The 20,062-nt window shown below is 37.3% G+C and overlaps 1 protein-coding gene across 1 annotated transcript in view; it reads right to left on the bottom strand.

Moving 5' to 3' along the window:
• Nucleotides 1-310: 310 nt before the first annotated feature.
• The window catches only part of SLC26A7 (solute carrier family 26 member 7), a 69,636-nt gene continuing 49,884 nt past the window's right edge, over nt 311-20,062 (bottom strand). The window contains exons 11-18 of the mRNA XM_074145261.1: nt 16,151-16,257; nt 13,836-13,902; nt 9,060-9,197; nt 7,221-7,269; nt 4,510-4,610; nt 2,645-2,699; nt 2,452-2,555; nt 311-346 (exon numbers count right to left, since the gene is read on the bottom strand). Coding sequence (XP_074001362.1) covers nt 311-346; nt 2,452-2,555; nt 2,645-2,699; nt 4,510-4,610; nt 7,221-7,269; nt 9,060-9,197; nt 13,836-13,902; nt 16,151-16,257 — 657 coding nt within the window. The remainder of the gene's footprint in view (nt 347-2,451; nt 2,556-2,644; nt 2,700-4,509; nt 4,611-7,220; nt 7,270-9,059; nt 9,198-13,835; nt 13,903-16,150; nt 16,258-20,062) is intronic.

Genomic DNA, 20,062 nt, shown 5'->3' with positions numbered 1-20,062 from the left:
CACAGTTACCAAAGAATGGTAAACACAGTCAGTACCTCATGTCTGCTTCCTAATAATTTGTACCTAAATGCATATAAAAATATTATAAAAAACCACTACAGAACAATTGTATGAACATTCTTTGAGTGATGGCAGCTGAAAGATTTTTTTTCTGAGTGGCAGATCTGTCATTATTGAATGCTATAAATATATATCTGGCATATAAAAGATCATCTATGACACCCCCTGGAGAAAAAAGCTAAGGAGAAACTGTGGTGTAGTTCATTCTGAATATGAGCAGATCAAATTCGTCATATTCAATGGGTCGACATCACACTTCACTCTGCTCACTGAACTTGCTGTAATTCTAAATTGGGAGAAACAGAAAAAATATGTATTATAATGTTTTCCTAGAATGCCACATACAATTAGCAGATGAAGCAGTGCTAGTTTGGAAATGACACCGTTATAAAGACTATAAATCAGAAAGTTATTTATGATGAGGACGAACCGCATAAAGGAACAGATGAGTCTCTTATCAACTTATCAACATAAAAATCAGAATTACATGACATTATCCTTGGAGGACGTGGATAAGAGCATCTTTGCATTTCCAAACAATGGCAGAGATGAAAAGAAACCATGAAGCCCTTGTGACTCTACCTTTCTGCCAGTGGAAGATTATTTCTTGCTGTGGGCAGAAGCTGAAATGTAAATTGGAATTAATCACTTTCCATAAATCTCCAACTCCTTCCTTCTGTTCTTTCCTATCCTATTCCATTCCATCCCATCCTATCCTGCCATTTTTACTTCACGTAAACACACAAAATTCCTGCTGACCTCAGCATCTTAAAAAGGCACAGGAAGAGTACATTCACAGTGTTTGTCACAGTGTGGTGCTGTTATTGCTCTCACGCTCCTGTCCATCTTCTCTTATCTCCAGGTGTTAAACACAAGGAACACATAAAAACCCCCAAATCACATACTTTTAATACTCTGAAGAGGCATCAGCAGCATATATATACTGTACGTAACTACATTTAAAATTAGAAGCTGTGTGCAAGCCTTTTGGACTAATCTGCTAAGCCACTATTCAGAGTTTTGATTTGCTTAGCATCTCTGGTAGAAACATGGGATAAGTTCCCAGAAAAGTGGGCTTCTGACCTTTAACTCTCCCTTTTCACTTAGAACATTTGTCCTGGTTTTCCCATGTCCCATTTCCATAAAATGGGAAATGCTCGTACATAACTATCGTACAAGAATGTTAAGAAGGTTAATTAATGTCTATAAAGAATGCAGGCATTTTATAATACAACGATCATCCTAATTCATCTAATCAGACCCAGACAAAGTATACAATAGTCATCCCCATTATTTTTGCCCTGTAGTTATCATTTAGTAAATTTTATTTTATTTTATTTTATATTTTATTTTATTTTATTTTTCAGGGCAACAAAATGAAAAATGTTGAAAAGCTCTGACGAGAACATGTTTTTCTGGTCAATCCACTAGACCAACTGTGCCAACTCACCTTATCTGGATAAATCAGTGGAAAGTGATTTTGTCCACAGGCAACTGTAATTTAATTAGCAAAATATAAAGTGGAGGAAAAAAAACCCAACCAAAACCACAGACCATGATGAGTTTAATGTCTCTTGGAGAAGGCTCTGAGCCAAGCTCTAGGCATGTTTGGAATCATAAATAAAACCACGGGAAAGCACACTACTTGTAATGCATGCTCAGTTACGCTGGGATTGCAATGGAAAAGGCTCACATGGTTTATGAGGAAGGCCCAGGTTTATAGCCTTTTAACAAGGAAAGCAAGGATTATTATTGAGCAAGAAAATACATGTTCAAGCCTCAAGCCTCAGTTTCTGAGCCAAGCCTTACTTCTCCCTCTAGCTCTCTCTTCCACCTCATGCAATTCCTCTCCCCCCTTTCCGCTGGTGAGTCAACACAGCGCACTACAGTGCTACAGGGTACAGACAAGCTTATTAGCTAAAAAAATGTGCTAAGGATCCAAAAGCATTTTGGTCAGAACAGTGCAGCGCTGTGTGAAGCAGCTTTAAGCAGCCCAGGCTGAGGAACGGAGTGTAGTTTCAGTAATGCAGAACTGGGTGCGAGTTAATTTGCCTCACCTAGAAGCTACATGAGGTGTTTCTAGATGATATTACCCTGTCCAGTGGAGAACACACCCAGATTAACGCACCACAACATATTGCTTCTGGATCTTGTGTAGAAGACCCAAGAAGTAGTTGCTAAAGGGGAAAAGGTGATGGGAAGAGAGAGCCAGCAGGAAAAACTTGATAACTGCAGTCCAGAGGCTGAGGACTGGATGTAGAGAATAGACAGACAAAGGCTTTCTGCACAAAAGGCTCACTGAGTAACTAAGATTTCCCTGGCCTTTAACAAATGGTTGTCAGCATCCAAGAAGCCCTCCAGACTCTACCCTACCCCCGCTGTACATCTCACCCTGTGAATTTGAACGGCATCAATTGCTGAAGAAATAGATTCAAAGAAGACGGGATTTTCAGATTCAAGATTTCCACCGTACTGCATTGCTTTTATCAAGGAAGCTGCAATAAAACAAACATATGAGCACTGATAAGGCAGTGAGGATATATAAACCGTCATGTTAAAAATTTTGCTGTAAGCTGATACTTGCCTTTGCAGTGTGCTAGCAACACATCGATGTGCCTGTTTTTACAGTCCATGTAAATCTATACGTGTGAAAACATGAAATTAAAAAAAACTGTTTAAAATATCAACAAAGAATAAAATACGCAAAAATAACATATTCAAAGCCAGCAGGGAGCATGAAGCGCTGCTGTTGCAGCTATACTGCCAGCAGCCACCAGAGCGAGCCCTTCTATAATGGAAACACCATAAACCCAGACTAATTTCCTCCCCCCTCCTCAAAGTACCTGAGAATTAAATCTGAATTTGATTAAAAATTTTGCACTTTTTACTGTATTTTCAGTTGGGGGTTTTTTTCCACTCCTCATTTTTCAGCACATTTCCCCATTTCCTCACCATACACTTATCTACCAGCACATAAAGGGATGAATCGGACCTAGGGAACTTTGAGATTTCCAGCAGTCTATCAGAAAATCACCATAACCATCATGCTACATTCCGCGGTAAGTTGTTCTTTATTCTGTCTTCAAAAATGTTCAACTTCATGGAGACTAAATAGTCAATAAGGTAGAAAGTAAAGAGTAGGGCTTTTTTCTGGAAGATGAGGAACTTCCAAAGCAGTCCCTGCTTCAAAAAATGTTTAAATAATCCATGTAAAGTGGGACAACTCTGGGAGAAGAGAGTCAATGACAAACACATCAGAATACCCTATTTTTAAAGGTAAATGAAAAGGTTTACTCAGTCTAAAAACCCCTCCAACTCTAGCAGCAGTGATGACATTTCGGGAAGGAGTGTAACAATATTGAGTGTGCTCCTGTTCCGAGTAACTCAGTTTTGGACTAGCCACTCGCTCAGAGGCTGCGCTCCCAACCTGTGCACTTTGCAGCCCACCAACGGACATACCTCTTACAAACTTGTCAAACACTTTTTCAATATAATTTGTAGTTCTGAGGTCTCTAAGATCTTTTGGAAAACAGTTTCACAATTACTGTTTTTAATTAATGCTTTATTGAATGCCCTGTATTTTGAGGGGAGATGTAATAAAGACAAACTCCCACTAACCTTATTTTTCCAATTTTCTTTTTGATAACATCCCCACCTATATATGTAGCTTTGATTTAACATTTTTAAGGCAGGATTTACTTCACTACATAACCACTGCAGTAAATTGAGAAAATGGTTAGGGTGAGAAAAGTCCTGGGCTGAGACCCAAGCTCAAATCTAGTCTTTATCTTACTCAGAAAAATTATATGAACCAAGCTTGCATACCCACTTAAATCTGTACCCACTACACAACTATTAAATGTCAAACCCAATGGAAATGTAAGAAATCGCATTTGAACATATTTTTTCACCCACTATATAGAACTGTTCATTATGTGGTTACTGGTTTTAGTCTTCTGGGAGCTTCTGCAATGCCTGAAGAACCCAGCCTGCTAGGTATGTAACCCACAGGAGAAATCATGGAGATCATTAAGACCTCTGGTTTAGCAGAAAGCTGGACATGCGGATAAAATCACAGAATTAAAAGCTGAAATTGTAAAGGGGTAAATCCACAGATGGCTGCACTCCAGCTGTTGTAACTGACATGGCAGGGTCAAATATGACCTAAAAAGGCTTTAAAATAAAGAAAAAAAAAAAAAAAGTTCAGGAACTCATCTCTATTACATACCAATACTTACATTTGCACTGAATGTCACCTAAAATTTTTAGAATTATTTTTTATATAATTTTATATATAAACACAGTGCAGTTTAATACCAAATGTGTTCAGCGTTTCCACAAGCGACATGGTTATCCACTGATATAGGTGAGGTGACTAGTAGCTGGCTCCAGTAACTTGTATATGTAATTATATTTCTATGTACAGAATTTGTCTGACGTCACGAATACCTGAAGCAGCACTGAGACTCCAGTGTAGTCAAAGAAGTTCAGCCCACTGCAGTCTAATATCAAAACACGCGGCTCACTGTGACATGTCTGCAACGATTCCCCTGCACATTTGATAAATGAAAAACTTTAATTATAAGGGAGAATAGCCAAGGAACGCATATAAGAATAATGACAGTTCAACAAAATAAGTCCAAACTATCACAATAAAAATTTTACTATTATGTACTGGGGTATCAATCAAGTAAATGGCACATTTTAGAAACACAAATGAAGGACGTTCAGAGCAATGGGACGAAGTGTTGACTGGCAGAACATATTATTAGTGAGATGTTTTCAACAGGAATAGTCTCTCAAGAATTAAACAATTGCTTCTTCAGATCTGAATTTCTAAATGAGTCAGGATAATATCTTGACTTATTTGGAAGAGTTTACATGGGATACACAGAGAATATATCTTTCTCTTAAATTCTGATAGGACATTAATTTCTGTAGTACCTAAATGCTTTCCTATCGCTTAACTAATATCCTCCTACAGGGAAGAAAAATATGTTAAAGATTTTACTCTGCAAGTTTTTATTTGGTTAATTTTTTATATACTATCATATATTGATGCTGGAGAAAAAAAGGTCTTATACTCATTCTTCAACTTCAGGGCATCTCATGATTAAACTAAGCAGACTCTGTACTAAATGCTTCCTGAACACATAGATAAATGATTCCTGGCTTTCATAAAGGGAAAACCAGAAAATAATGCACATCTTATTTACATTGCTCTGTGAACAAATGTTAGTTATCATAATGCACAAAACTAAAAAAAAAAAAAGATGAAGTGAGGAATTCTGAATGTAAAGATGGGTTAAGCTAAATGGTTTTGACAGAGCAGAGGAAAAGATTTTAAACTCTTGAGGGGACTTAGAATTTCCCCATGGTGTAGATTTATCATGGTGCTAATTCCTTTCTGACAGTAGCATGAGAGACAGAGCCTTTTGGACTTGCACCTCCAGAGATTTACTGCCTTTGTACTGTCCAATGTACATTAACAGATAAATAACAAACAAAAATACAGGATTTAAAAGGAAACCTCCTGCCTGATATTACTGTGATGGAAACCAAGAAAGGATTTATGAGATCTGCTAGGCTGCTCACCGTAATCTTTTCTACGCACCTCCTCCACCTCTGAAACAAAAAAACTTAGTCTTTCTCCCTATTTCTTATTCGTGCCACCTTCCCACCCAGCTGGCATCCTGCACTGCTGGAGAGGCTGCCTGGCTTCTGAATGGGGGGGGTAGGTAGGTGCAGACCTGCTCCCCCTCTGAACCAGTGGACAAGGGCAACAGCAGCTATTTAATTTGGCGCCGATACAGACCAACGGTATTCCCCAGGAGGAGAAAGATTTTGATGAAGATGTACATTGCTGCGCCCTCCAGGACAACTGCTGTAAGGATTAAGGTTTATGTTTTCCTGCTCGCCTCCTTCCTAAAAATTTAAGCCCCATATTTTTTTTTCCTTTTTATAGTGGCTTTTTATTTTAAAGCTCATGAAGACTAACCATAGACTGGTTGGTACAAGGAACAACAGAGTGTTTAAGTCCTCAAGGCAGGACTTAAGCAATCAGAAAGGAGGTCTTTTGCTGTCTGTCACTTCTGTAACATAAGAAACCAGGTCATCTAAAAGAAGACTGAAACATGCACTGCCAAGACCTTCCAAAAAATCTCCTCACGTATAAAGTGCTTTACAGTCTTTTAGTATTTTACAGTGTAGCCCTGGATGTCTTCGGTAGCCATTATCGTTGTGCTGCTACATGTTACAGCAGAGTACTCTGTCACCCCCAAGTAAACTAAACACTGTAGTATCATAAAAATGTCATGAGTCTAGTTAATAAATGTAAACATTCAGAAAACAGCCCCCAAATCAGATTCTCTACTGTGGCCTTAGTGCTTATAAGTGTTTTAAATAAACAGAATATTTTAATTCCATCCACAATGAAGTCATCTGTATAAAGTATCTTCTGCAAAAGGCTGCTGCAGCTGTCCCATGGGAACTTATGTGCTCTGGTTTGATTTAAGTGTTATAAAATGTGGGACGAGTGGAATTATCCAGCTAATCCTTAATTGAAAGCAAACCCTTAGGTTTTTTCTTTATTCTATCAGGCATTGATATACTGCACAATATTGGTGGCCACTGTGTCACTGATGAATCGGTTGATGCTTTGTGAGATTTTCTCCTAAGTGGCTTTAAAAAGCCCAAAGATTTAACATGGCTCTGATCTTATCCTATTTTTACTTTTCCATACGAATATTCAAGTCCTGCTGTCAATGCAAAAAACCAAGACCAGGGCTTAGCAGAACAGCCTCTTAGGCCTCCGTCTGAAGACCAATCCAGGCAGTGATGCAGGAAGTGGTTCCCCGGATCGCGTACCTGTCCCCAGTATGCACACAGTGGTTCATGAGAAATAAGCAGGGATGCCTACGGAAAAGGTATTTTCATTCTTAAAATGTCAGTCAAGAACAAAATAAGTAAGACCTGTTAGGCCAAGGTTAACAGAGTTTAACAGTGTTTAGCACTCATGCTTTGCTGAATGCATGGTCTAACTGAAAACGTTAGTTTCCAGACAATTTGAGTTCACCTAGAAATAAATAGAAAAGCGTGGAACCATTTTGCATACTTACATCCATCTGGGTTTTAATATTGTTTATAGATAATAAACTCACCATGACAACTTCCATTAGGAGATGAACAGAGCAATGTGTTCTGCTCACACTGAAATAAAAGCAGCAAACTATTAACATACCAGAGAAAACTAGTCCAATGCATAGTAACCAGAGAAAAATCAATGCAATACATAAGAATTCTGCTTCTCAGTATCGAAGTTAACTCCTTCTCTCCGAAATCATGTTGCATGCAGCGGCCTATTGGATCTATAATATTTGCTGAGTATGTCTCTCAGTATTCTTCTAAAGTTGCATACCAAACTGATATCTTGCTAGTCTTTTTTGATGACTCAACCTTTGTCGTGTTTGGATCCTCTAGAAAGCACATTATGAACACTACGCTTTTGGGAAAGCAGAGGTTGGAAAATAAGTGGTCAAAAGATGGGAAAGATAATCTTGAAAGGACAAATTCTAGTCTTTGATTTTATAAGATTAACTTTTGATTCATTTTCTACTTGCTGTAATCTCATCTGCTATGCTAACATTTTAGTGAGAACATTTTTGACATGTAAATTTATTAAAGAATTACCTTTATCTCGAGAAATTTTTTTATAATGATTTCAATATGAGTTAGACCAGAAATACAGCATAGAAACAAAATCCAAAGTACAAGTTTTTTCACTACCATTATGGACTATAGAAGGACCTTTATTCCACCAAAAAAAATTATACACAGTGTTTCAGGCAGTTGTACTGCCAAGTACCTTACTAAAGAGAGAAAGGATAAAATCTCCTTCCTAAGTAACTTAAAAATTAACTTATTAAATTAACTTACTAACATATTACACTTATTAAATTAACTCATAAATTAATTCCATGCAAATCCTAAGTAATTTCTCACTGTTTGGGGGTTTGTTATCATACTAATCCAAATCAGTTAGCCTAGCAGAACCAAGGGAAAAAAAGCAGTACAATTTCTGAGCTGACTTTCTGAAGAACGAGGAGAAGCCACCCATCAAAGTAGGTACGAGTAGCACAGCTCTTTGGCAAGAGACAGCAGAGGTGGTAGACACACATTGCTAAACATTGTCTTAATAACCCATCTAAGAAATGGCTGTGATTTTCTCAGCCCAGTTTGCCAAACTGGATGAAATTGCCTACAGCAAGAATTGTATGTTATTGGAATGTCTTCATTGTAATGACAGAAAAATAACAAATTTGGGTGGGTTGGTTGGTGTTTTTTTTTTCCCTTTTAGGGACCATTGTAGGAAGTTGCAGTAGTTATGTGCAGATAAACTTGAAAAATACTATACTTATGGAGATTTTCTCCAAAACAGAGTTATACATAATTTTCATACTGTTTACTTTTCCAGTACAATCAGTGCAAAATATTAATAAGAAACACTACCTTTAAGAAAAATTTTAGCCATTTTGTACCTTCTTTACCTTCTTCCTAATTCTCCTGGAATTATTATAGTTAGAAACAGAAATGAGGTGTCTATCTTTTATGGACTCATCTCCAGAAAAAAAATAAATCACAATTTATTCAAGTAGATTTGTAGTTACTCATTGTCTTTTTAAAATCACAACCTTATATTAGCTGAGGTTATGTAAGTTCTGCCAGAAATTTTGAAGAGTTTTGGATCAGTACTTTAATGTCTCGTACAGGATCATTTACAGAAATAGCAGAGATATTCTTTTCAAGTAATAATAAGAAAATAATCCGTACTGAATCTGATTAAGATAAGGATGAGCATTATTCTATTCTAAATTAATCATTTGCAATATTACCTTTTTATATCTGCTTCAATATCTGATGGCATTCTCTCAGAAATGCAAGGAAAGCAATCATGATCTTCAACACTCACCATGATTACTGAAACATGTAGCACATCCTACCTTGTTTACATCTTCACATGCCTGGCTGCTTGTGCTATCCTTCTGGATTATCTTTATCAGGTCAGCATGAAATTTCTTGGCATTCAGAAAGACTAGCGGGTTGTTGACTGAAACTATCTTTACTTGTTTTAGCGATTCCTGTGGAATGAAATAAACAATGCTGAAAAGATTATCTTGGGTTTGGAGACTAAAAACCAAAGAATTTACTTAAAAATCCCCAAAATTCCTGTAAATCAAGCTAGAAGGAGCTTTGGATTGTGAGAATGATTTAATATGTATCTGTCTTGATCAGTCTTCACACGGAACTGAAATAAAAAAAGGAAATATAAGTAACCTGAAGTAAAATTATCCTAAATTTGAGTTAGTGTGAAGGAATAATCATATTCATTACAATGCATAATACTAAGAGTTATTATCTGGCACTGCTAGACACTATTAATGACACTGTTTCAGTTGGTATGATCCCCAAACATAGGCAAGACAAGGTTTGCAGACAGGGAATATCTTTTATTAGACGAACACATGTACTGGAGAAAGTACACAAGGTTTTGGGAACACTGAAAATGTTCATCTTGGTCATCTGAAGATGACCTTAGTAGAGCAGGGATATGTCTCCGTGGAAATACTTCGTGGATCCAGACCAAGCTTGAGCGACACATTTAAAATGTTGCCAGCATGCATCTACCACGTATAACCAACACAACAAATAATCCACACAAGAGCCATCAGCCGCCCCCAATCCTGTATCTATACTTACGTGAATAAGTTTCAACCCGTTTACCAGGTACCTTAAATGAAACTGTGTAACCCCATACACAGACGTTACATAGCAGAACGATTTCTGAAGGACATCAGGTAAAGATCAGAAACCCCCAGGTACCAGCAGGGAATGTATCCCACAAAACAAGCACTGTTTCTTTCATTTAAAAGTCAGTAAGAAAATTAATATCTATATACAAATATATTGAATACCATCAATCACAAGCTCAGTTGAAATACTGGTTTTGTAGGTAGGTAGAATTAATCTAATTCTACAGAAATCTTCATTTTTCTTAGGTTGTGAACCATGTCTCTCTTTTTCTTAGGAAAATTAGGTCCGAGAGACCAAATTCAATATGGACTACAGCTGCTTTGATTTCTGCTTCATCTATTTCAGACTTGAGGACAAGTCTGTCAGCCGTTAGGGTCTTCTACTTTTTCCAGTTGTACTATTTGACCTAGTAAAAGATATTACATCCATTTATAAAATTCTTTATGTACATTCCAACAAATAACTGTATCGAGCTTTTATGCATCTAGTGTTGTAAACAGGAACTAACAGGATCATGTGTGGCAAGTAAAAGTTACCAATATTTTCAGTAGCATTTTCTACTTTTTCTACCTGACAAGCACACATGTAACTAGAGAATCTTGAATAACCACAATAACACTGCTCATAAGCACTAGTTGCCAAAAAAGTAATAGGATTAATTTGCCTTTCAGGCACGTCTTTTATGGAAGCTAGGGATCTCTAGGTTACATGTGGAAGTTCAGAGCATTCTCCTTCCAGGTGAGAGGAAAAGAGGATCCTTGAATGCACCACCTGAACATCACACAACACCCACTAGGTATTTTCACATGCAAAACACGGTATTGCTGAGTGTCATAAAAGTCTCATAAAAAAAAAAAATTGCCCACTATGGAAGAATGAAAATAGGATGAGAGACACCATTCTGCTGATTTTAACGGGCAACCACTGCAGCTGACAACACCTCAGCAGGTCAGCAGCAGACCATAAGGGCAGATAACAGATCTGATTCCAAGAAGTTCTCCAAAAGGATTGCAGACCACAGAAGTGCTATATGCAATAGACTATCCTATCACAAAGTGCAAAAAGGGGTCTGGATAGAGAAAATATCCATTTACTACTGAAATAAAGTATCTGATTTATGTGAGTATTAGCTCTCAAAAATGAACTACTTGTGACGATGGGTGACAGGAAGTGAAAACCAAGAATTCACAAGAGAATATAGGTTCAAAAAGCTTCTATTCTTCCTAACAGAAGTCAGAGACATGTAACAAGGTCACACTCAAACACAGACAATTTTTTAAGTAGCTCAGAAAAGTGTGGGATTGCATTGAAGATATGTGGTTTTCCCAACAGACCTTCAAGCAGAACAGGAATGGAAATCTTCACCACAAACCACACAAACTACCTCCTTTTTGTAGACTGCTATTCAGACTTCTGGGAACCAGATGATCTCTCAAGACACCACCACAGCGACCATCATACAGACTAAGGAAACATTTTAAACATCCAAAACTGAGGCAATGAACCCCAGACTATGTATAGGGACTTTGCGCAATTTACCTATGAATGTGATTGTGGCAAATATCACATCACCCACATACTTCAGTCAGTCAAGTGGCAAAGCCTAACTACCAATTAAAATGGCTAAGATTGTATGAAAGAAAGCTCTAAAATAAGGGTAAAACAGAGGGCAATATATGCTTGAATGAAGAAATACTCCTACATCCCACAAATTTCTTTAAAAATGATGCCATACTGAGCTTGGTGTGGAGACAAGTGAGCACTTTGGTGCCATACCACCAGAAGGAGCAAAGTAGAAGGTGAAAACTAAGAAAAAGGAAGGCTGAGGTGCAACGATCAAAGTCTGTGATGATCAACAAGCTAATAAGCTTCCAAAAATACAAGGTGGAAAATCTGAAGGGCTCAAATCGTTAAGGCCAAATGAAGCAGACGGCAGACTTAGATACAATCTCTTGTCCAGGGTGGGCAAGGACAATTGTGCCAAAATTGGCCCAGTTATTCCTGGTTCTGGTTTGGTTCCAGCTCCTATGAAATGTATCAAGAAAAATGGACTTCCTCTTTGTCATGCCCTTGCCAAGAAAGAAAGAAAATTATCTCAGGTGGCCTATCCCCGCTGTCACTTAGAAGGATACCAGCAGTTGCCCTGTGCACTCTACATGGTACTGTACACATGGGTAAGAATTCAGTTCAGGGAAGGCCTGCAATACAATGTGTTTCACATAAGCTTCTAAGTACCCTCTTGATTTTTCCACATTAAAGTGTATTTTCTCCTATTGATGAAATAACCCCTATAAATCCACAGACCTTAATGGCAGGGTAGATCATTAAGCTTGCATATTTTCATGTTTAAAAGTCCTGCTGTTTATGTCTAAGCTGTTATTTACCAGGAGAACTTGGATCAGTCTAACATTTGTACATTAAAAATTACCCTAAATGCCTGCTGCAACCCAATGACTCGAAATTCAATTAAGGGCATTTTTCTGAATCTTAAAAATATTTTCCTTCTTTGTTTTGTGTAATAAGCTCTTGAGCAATTTGCTTTCTTAACAAAATGTTATTTTCCTCACTGTCTGCAGACACTAGATTGTTATTACTTGGTTACTGGCATTAATCTTAATGATTAAAGAAAAAAAAAGCAGGGGAGCAATTAGCTTAAGAAAAAAAAAAAAAGATGCATACGGATTTGCACAAAATATTTTTGAATATATGAAAAAAAACAAAGCAGGCAAAACAAATTTTGGTTACCCATCCCTGACAAAGTTACTCCAACATTTCCTTAAGAATGAGAAGTGATATAATAATTGACAGCTGGGCCAGCCTCAACAACAGCATTTTTAATTCACATTTCAGAGCCCTCCCCATACTCATGTATCTTTCACATTCCAGCACTGTTCAGCATGCCAAAACAGTAAACCCCCCTGAGCCAAGTTCAGATTCTGAGCCCAAGATAGCTCTGATGGAAAACATTTGCCAGAAAAAAATAAATTCTTTTGAGGCAGGCTTCTTAGTAGTGAGGTAATAACTGCTGAGCATGTTGCTTACTGATACGTAAGACCCTTCATAAGCATTAGGAAAGGAAAAAGAACATAGCAGAAACTGCCACGGTGGAGAAGGCAAGATGCCCTAGTGATGGGACTCTTTGATGAAAGGACACATGGTTCTACTTGTCTCTTGGCTGCTGACCTACTATTTCATCTCAGAGGAGGGAGGTCACCTCTCTGGGTCATTACCATTCTCTTCTTACCATAGGCCTGACCACAAGCAACTTTCATGATAATTGCAATGAACATAACCGAAAGCATTTAAAATCTCTGACTGGTAGGTTCGAGTTTGGAAGAAGCCAAATTTTAAAAACACAGTCTTTCAGAAAGATTCTTCCATCCATTTTTCATGTGAGGGTACCGTTATTTGAGTACAGGGTAAGTAGTCTGTGACAACTTCATACTGCTGTCCCTCCTTTGCCAGCCACACATGGTGGCTGTCCTCTGCAACAGTCCGATCAGAAGGGGCTGGTGGCAGAAATGGGATCTGAAAGGGGGCTGTGGATGATGAGAGTACCAACGGACTTTCAGGAAATGAGGAAACTGGTTAAGAATACAGAGACAGCTATTGTCTGCTCAGGTGGCCCTTGCCCTTGTTGCCAAGAGATTTCCTTAGACTTAGGTAATAGGAAACTTCGACAAACAGCAATTCCTAATTTAAAAGTAACAAATAAAGAAAGAGATCTAAGAGGACTTGCCTAACTTTGCAGACTAGAAGCACAACCAGGAAAATATTCCAATTTCTGATGCCCAGATTAGTTTTGAATTTACTACATCATACTGGGTTTAGATTTCAAGTGGTCATTTCATAAAAATGTTCCCTTGACTCACTGGTTACAATCTGGTAACGAACTAGAGAAAATAAACAAGTCTGAATTAGTGGAACACACACACACACACACACACACAGATAATTTAACTTACACAATTATCTTCGGTTTTGTATTTATATTCCACTTCTTTCACATTTTTCAAATTCAGTGTCTTTGCTCTGTAATCAATACACAGAGAAAATCTATAAGGCAAATAATCAGTAATCTTGAACAGAAATAGGAAGAGACACATCCCAAAACTACAGCATAGAAATGGCAATGATGCAATCCATACATGTTTTTGTGTATGTGAAGCTTATTTTTTGTGATAAGGGTCCAGTTAAAAGAGTAAAAAGCACATATTAAAATTACAGTATATCACTTTGAAAATTCGATAGAATTATTTTTTATTCAAATATGAATAACAAAAATTTCTGGTAAATAAAACCTTAAAGTTTCATTGCTTTTTTATAGCTGGCCAGAGAGCTGTTCTCAAGTCAAAGTAGCTAACATATAATCTACAACTTCAAAAGTACAGAGGTTTAATTAATATTTTTTACCTGCAAAATTATATTGTAAGGAAAGGGGGAAAAAAAGTTATTGAATAGCTATGGGTCATGAAAACTAAAGATGTTTTATTTGTCACTAAATTTGATGTATCTCTGTATGATGAAGCAGAAAGTTGCACTCTAGCTGTCAAAGTGGGGAACTTAACCGGAAAAGCCAGTATCCCTAGGCTTTCTACACAGAAAGTTTCCTTGAAAAGGCAGCTCGGTGTACGACCTTCTGCTTCAAGACATCACTTGCAGGAATGCATTTAACTGCAGAACGAGAAGACTATGAAACTAGCTATCATCTGAGGTCTGTGCCTAAAGCTAGGCAATGGAAATAATCCCAGAATACAAACATTTAATAGATGCATTGAAGTGCAGGGTGTGTTTGCAGGTACTGGTACTGGCTAAATGAGACTTGCAGAAGTCAGTTGTTCTCCCCCGTTTGCATAAATCGAGCTGTAGTTGTTGCTGGTTTTAGTACATTCTGATACATAACATGTACCACATCCAATACTGTGGCATCTGAACTGAAGCTTCACAATAAATCATCTAGGGTACTTGTCTTACTTTACTTTTCCTGACACTTTTGCCCATGACTGGATGGCTTACTGCGTGTTCTCTTGCTAACCTCACCTGCACAGTACAGTTTTTAAGTCCATTAACTTGTTCGGTGCCTTTAGACTGCATGGACAATCACCTGCAACCTGGCTGAAGAGCACAGAAATCACTGGGAAGAGTCTTATTTACTTTAATTAGTGCAGGTTCAGACTCATGCTTCTGTTAGATCAGAGGACAGAAGATGGTACTCTTTTGTGCCAGGTATCTCTCCCTCTCTGCTGCAGCAGAACCTCAGACATCCAGGCACAGGGTGTAAACAACATGAAAACTTATCTTTTCCTTTACTAGAAGAATTTACCAAAAGTTTAGTTTGCTGAGTAGCAGAAGGTTACCCAAAAGGTACTGATTGATTCAAGCAGAAACCATCTTCCATGATTTGTAATTGCCTTGCAATTTTGAGCTCTTTTCACGCTGGTTCTGCAACTTATTCTATGAGAACAGAGCTATGCTCAAATGGTTAACACCATTAACTTGAACAAGCATTAAATCAAACTGTCTGTATCTGCTTAATTTCAGTGGGATTCAATGTTTGTGCGAACAACTGCCTGCAAGCAGGAAGTCATTTGCAGGACCGGTGAGTTATGGATTAACTTTGTAGCACAAAAGGATCATGAACATCAACTGCTATTTTCCTTTACTTATGATCCAAAGTAGCAACTGTATTATATGAAAAAGAATATACAAATTTGTATTAGCTATAGTTTCTTTGTCCTGGCTTCTCTAATTTATACATAAAATTTATAATGAACTTTTCACTAGATAACAGTTGTGCAGTTACATTTCATTAATATATATTTCACAGAATCTTGCACAATATTTGCAGTCCAATGGCAACTATCAACTCCTGTGCAACGTAGTATCTAGCAGTTTATAAAGGGGCTTTGTTAGGAAGCCTTGCCAGGCATACTTTCTCCTTAAGGAACAAATAAATATCTAAGGGAAAAAAAAAATTTATTGATCTTTCTGTTGATCTTTTGCTACCTTCACCTAATGAGTCACGGAGATGTATAATACTAAAAGAAATCACGAAATAAAGAAATAGTATGAAATGTTTTGGAGATCCTTAGCTGACAGTAAATGCACAGGTGTGACTTTTCCTTTTGAATTGTCTTATCTTGTAATTTTCTGCAACTAAAAACCTGAAGTTTCATTGTGAAATATAGTGTACTGTATGTCTACCCTGGCAGTGAAGCAACATGCCAGAGAGAAGACATAACAACATGCTACTAGAACATTTCAATAAATTATTTCTCACCTGGGAAAGCGGAAAATCACAATTACTATAGTGCAGACGACGCCATACAATAGTCCCACGTTAGCAGCAAAGCATATTGTAAACACATAGGTACTAATCCATATGCTCTTTAAGGAAGGAAATAGAAAAAGGTGATTAGTTTTAATTTTTCTAACAATGCACATTCTATGAATCAGAAACAGAGATTTTTTAAATTAAGATAGTTTTTCATAAGTGAACATTTGGATCTTTGATCTGGCAAATACTGAAGACTGAATTAAGTACCAAAATAAAGTTTACCCATGGGAGTACACATATGACACAGCACTGCTCATCCCAACACTCACAGAAGTTCCTTTCAGAGTTACTTAAAACAGCACATGTAGTTACACTAACAGCATAATTCAGAATGAACTCAGTTGTTTTCCAAAACCTGTATTTTATTTTTTCCATAGCAAATTTTTGTCACCTTCTTCACTGCACACATTTTAAATCCTCCTTTCCTTCTACACAATGAGGTACCCTAAAGGTCACAGACAGAGCTCTTCTCCCACTAATAGTATAAGTGGGAATTATAATTCGCAAGGAGGTTAATTAAAAGTGGCATTTATCAGAGTACAACTGACTAAATCAACTCTATAGCAAATAAAAATTATTGGGGAATTAATTTCTTCACATGGAAATTGTGAGATTTCAGATTACTTCCCCATCTTTCAATATTTGATTAATAAAACTTTAGATTAATTTTAAATACAATTTTAAAAAAAAAACAACAAAGAAGCATATCTTAAACAGGTTTCACCTTTGAAAATGACATAAAAATATTTTTAAAACCAAAAGATTTTAACATTTCAAATTTTTTTCTTAATTCTTTTCTGAACAGAAATAATCACATATATTTCTGTGCTACAATGATGTGTATGGCTGAGAGATATCCAGATTTTACAATTAAAAGGAGAAAAGTACAAATTACTTGATTTCTTATACCAACCTAATGTCAGCACATATTTCTTTCCTCAAGAGATGTCTTAAGCAAAGACTGTCACCTAATCTTTATATAAAGAGTGTTATAGAAGAACGGAAAGTATTTTCACTCCTCTGGATATACTGATCTCCACAGGTGCCTGTTTCAATAATTATAGTGCTTCTTGTTAATGTTTTCAGAGGAAGAGATCACATTACAACGGCAAAATCCAGTTTAAAATTATCCTTTCTGATGCTTTCACTTAGATCAGGAAAGCCAGAGACAATAGAATACTTTCAGCCTAACCACAGGAATTTTGCTTGAGCAGATTTCAGAACTATTTTTTAATGAATTATAAAATGTAAGTCATACCGTACTAATTTGTGCTTCACAGAAAATGGAGTGTTACGTGAGTCTACTGAGACACCTTTTCCTCCCTCATCTTTAAAATTTTAAACTACTGCAAAAAGTTTTGCAGTCTCTTCAACGGCTTGGCTGCTAAGAGGTCGCTCATTCTTTGAAACACGGCTCAACCTCCAGTTACATTTTATGACATCTTATACAAATTGTAACACATATTAGCAAAGAATACCTTTATGAGCAACAAACATTGAGTTCTGATTAATCAGTGAGAAAGTAATTCTAAGATTTACAAATCCAATATATATTTATGAAGAAGTTCACTGGACACGGAAGGGCTAAAGGAAGCACTACAAACCTGAAATTCAGGTGGGATCAAGATTTGGCCCATCCTGATAAGGCTGAACCCTTGACAACACCTGAGATCAAGCGATCCACTTCAGCTGCAGACCTGAACCTCATCACATCTAACTAAATCCCTGCTGCAAGACCTGCAAAATTCTTGTTTCAGAAGAAAACAGGAAGTATGAAAACCCAGTATGAAGTCTACATAGGAAGAATCAAAGCCAAACATGTTTAAGTACTGCTGAGTACTAAGCAGCCTGGTATCTCCCATCTTAACTGTAACCAGAGACTGCCATTGTTGTAGAGGATGAGCCAAAACAATCATATTATCATCTGTCAATCTTCCTTTCAGTTCTTTGTATTGGCCTGCAGTCAGTACTTTTTTAGGTAGGGTGGCATCAAACTTGTAGAAAGAAGTTATGTTAATCTGATAGACATTTTTTTAATTCATGGGTTGTCACAAGGTTCAGCAAAGAAGTCATAAAAATATCAAAGTTTTCTTTGGCAACTTGAACTTCAAGATGGTTATTGTATATTCCAGGACAGATAGAACCTCATCATTCTTCAAATTTTAGCAATAATGTATTATAGACACGTTATTCTCAAAATCCAAAATAAAATCCAACTTCAAAATATGCTTGCATTGTATTAATTTAAAAAAAATTTTGAAGAGGGAGAAAATAAATAAATAGGAGATATGGATTTATGTTGAATTCTGCATATATCAGAAAGTATCAGAAGCATTGAGAGATCCTGTGACTGTACATATAGCAGCTGCCTCTTAAACTCAGTGGATGGTGTTTTTCCCTGTAGACCTTTTCATTTAATGAGGTCTACCCATCTACCACTGAGGGGAGTCTGAAATGGGAACTGGGTGAGGAAAAAGCCCATATAAATAGGTGAAGTGAGAGAATACTCTCTGCGCCAATGGCTAAACAATGCAATACTAAGATACTGTGAGACTAAATGTTTCTGTATCACTTTGAAACCAGAATATGAACTACCCTTTTTGTTGCAAACTGAGGAAATGATCAGCTATGGCCTGTATGGGTAGGGTTCATTTCACTTGGCATTAACTATCTACTGTACAGATGCCTACAGCTGCATGAGCTGTCCAGATTCCCACCATAATCAATAGAGACCTGGTTATTGAATTTAGGGGAATTTAGGATGCAGTTCACCTGACTGCTATCTGATTATGCTGCTGCCTACTTCAGGAAGAGATGAATCTTGAATTATGAATCAACATGACTTGACTGACCAGCTCTGTGCTGTCTGTAACACAAGGCTGTGATGACTTAGAGGCCCTTGCTGCAGTCACCAGCACGAAGCCAGAAAAATCCTACTAAACTCCTGTTCATTCAGGGGGTGCCTTGGCCGAGAAGATGCTGGTGTCCAGGAGGACACCCTGGCGCCAGGGAGGTTGTGTAGCATGCCCATGCTCCCACGTCCTTCTGCAGACAAATGACTGATGTGTGCACACGTCCTCAGGGCACCCTTCATCAAAACTTACGATTCAAGTGTTGAAGTGAAGACCACCATAGCCATAAACCAGGAACTGCTTACGAGTAAAGCAGTATGGCAGTTCTTTAATATAATTTTTCACAAGCATTTCATATACAATGATTGAGAAGGTATTTGTTTGCATAGACTCCCTTGGAGATGGATGAACTGATACAAATATTATTCTTTAAAAAGAATTTATATGGCAATCACACTTTCAATGGATTAAGCATTTGTAAATTCCTTCCCTCCCCACTGAGACTAACTACAGCAAAACTAATTTAACCCAGGGTAGCATATTCACTAATATGGGAAAGGTAGAAAATCTCCCTAGGATGTCATATGCTGGAAGCATTTGTGTAAAATTATTATCATAGAAGAGATGGCTTCCTGCTCTTTGGAAAATTGTTTATATAGTAAAGCCCTCAGTGATCTCTCATGAATCAAGGCCCCTATGTGATGAATACCTGACCAAATCTAAGAGTTCATCTCCCTCCTGTTAAAAAGTTCTAAAAACATGAAATTGCACCAGTGAGCTCCAAAGTTACATGGAGCTCTCCCTGGGCCCTCTACTCCAGTCTATTTGATCGACAGGGTGGTGGGTGGTGGGTCCATGTCTTAGAAACTCCAACTGGCAAGATCTTGGAGGACACATCGAAAGTGAGACCCTCCTTGTTGGATCTACTTTAATTGCTGAATTGGTAGTATTCTTTACATCCTTATATATTAAGATATGTGCATACATTTACAATTCATACGTC

This window comes from Numenius arquata, chromosome 3 (genome assembly GCF_964106895.1).
Source record: "Numenius arquata chromosome 3, bNumArq3.hap1.1, whole genome shotgun sequence".
NCBI lineage: Eukaryota > Metazoa > Chordata > Aves > Charadriiformes > Scolopacidae > Numenius > Numenius arquata.
This window is presented reverse-complemented; position numbering and strand designations above follow the sequence as displayed.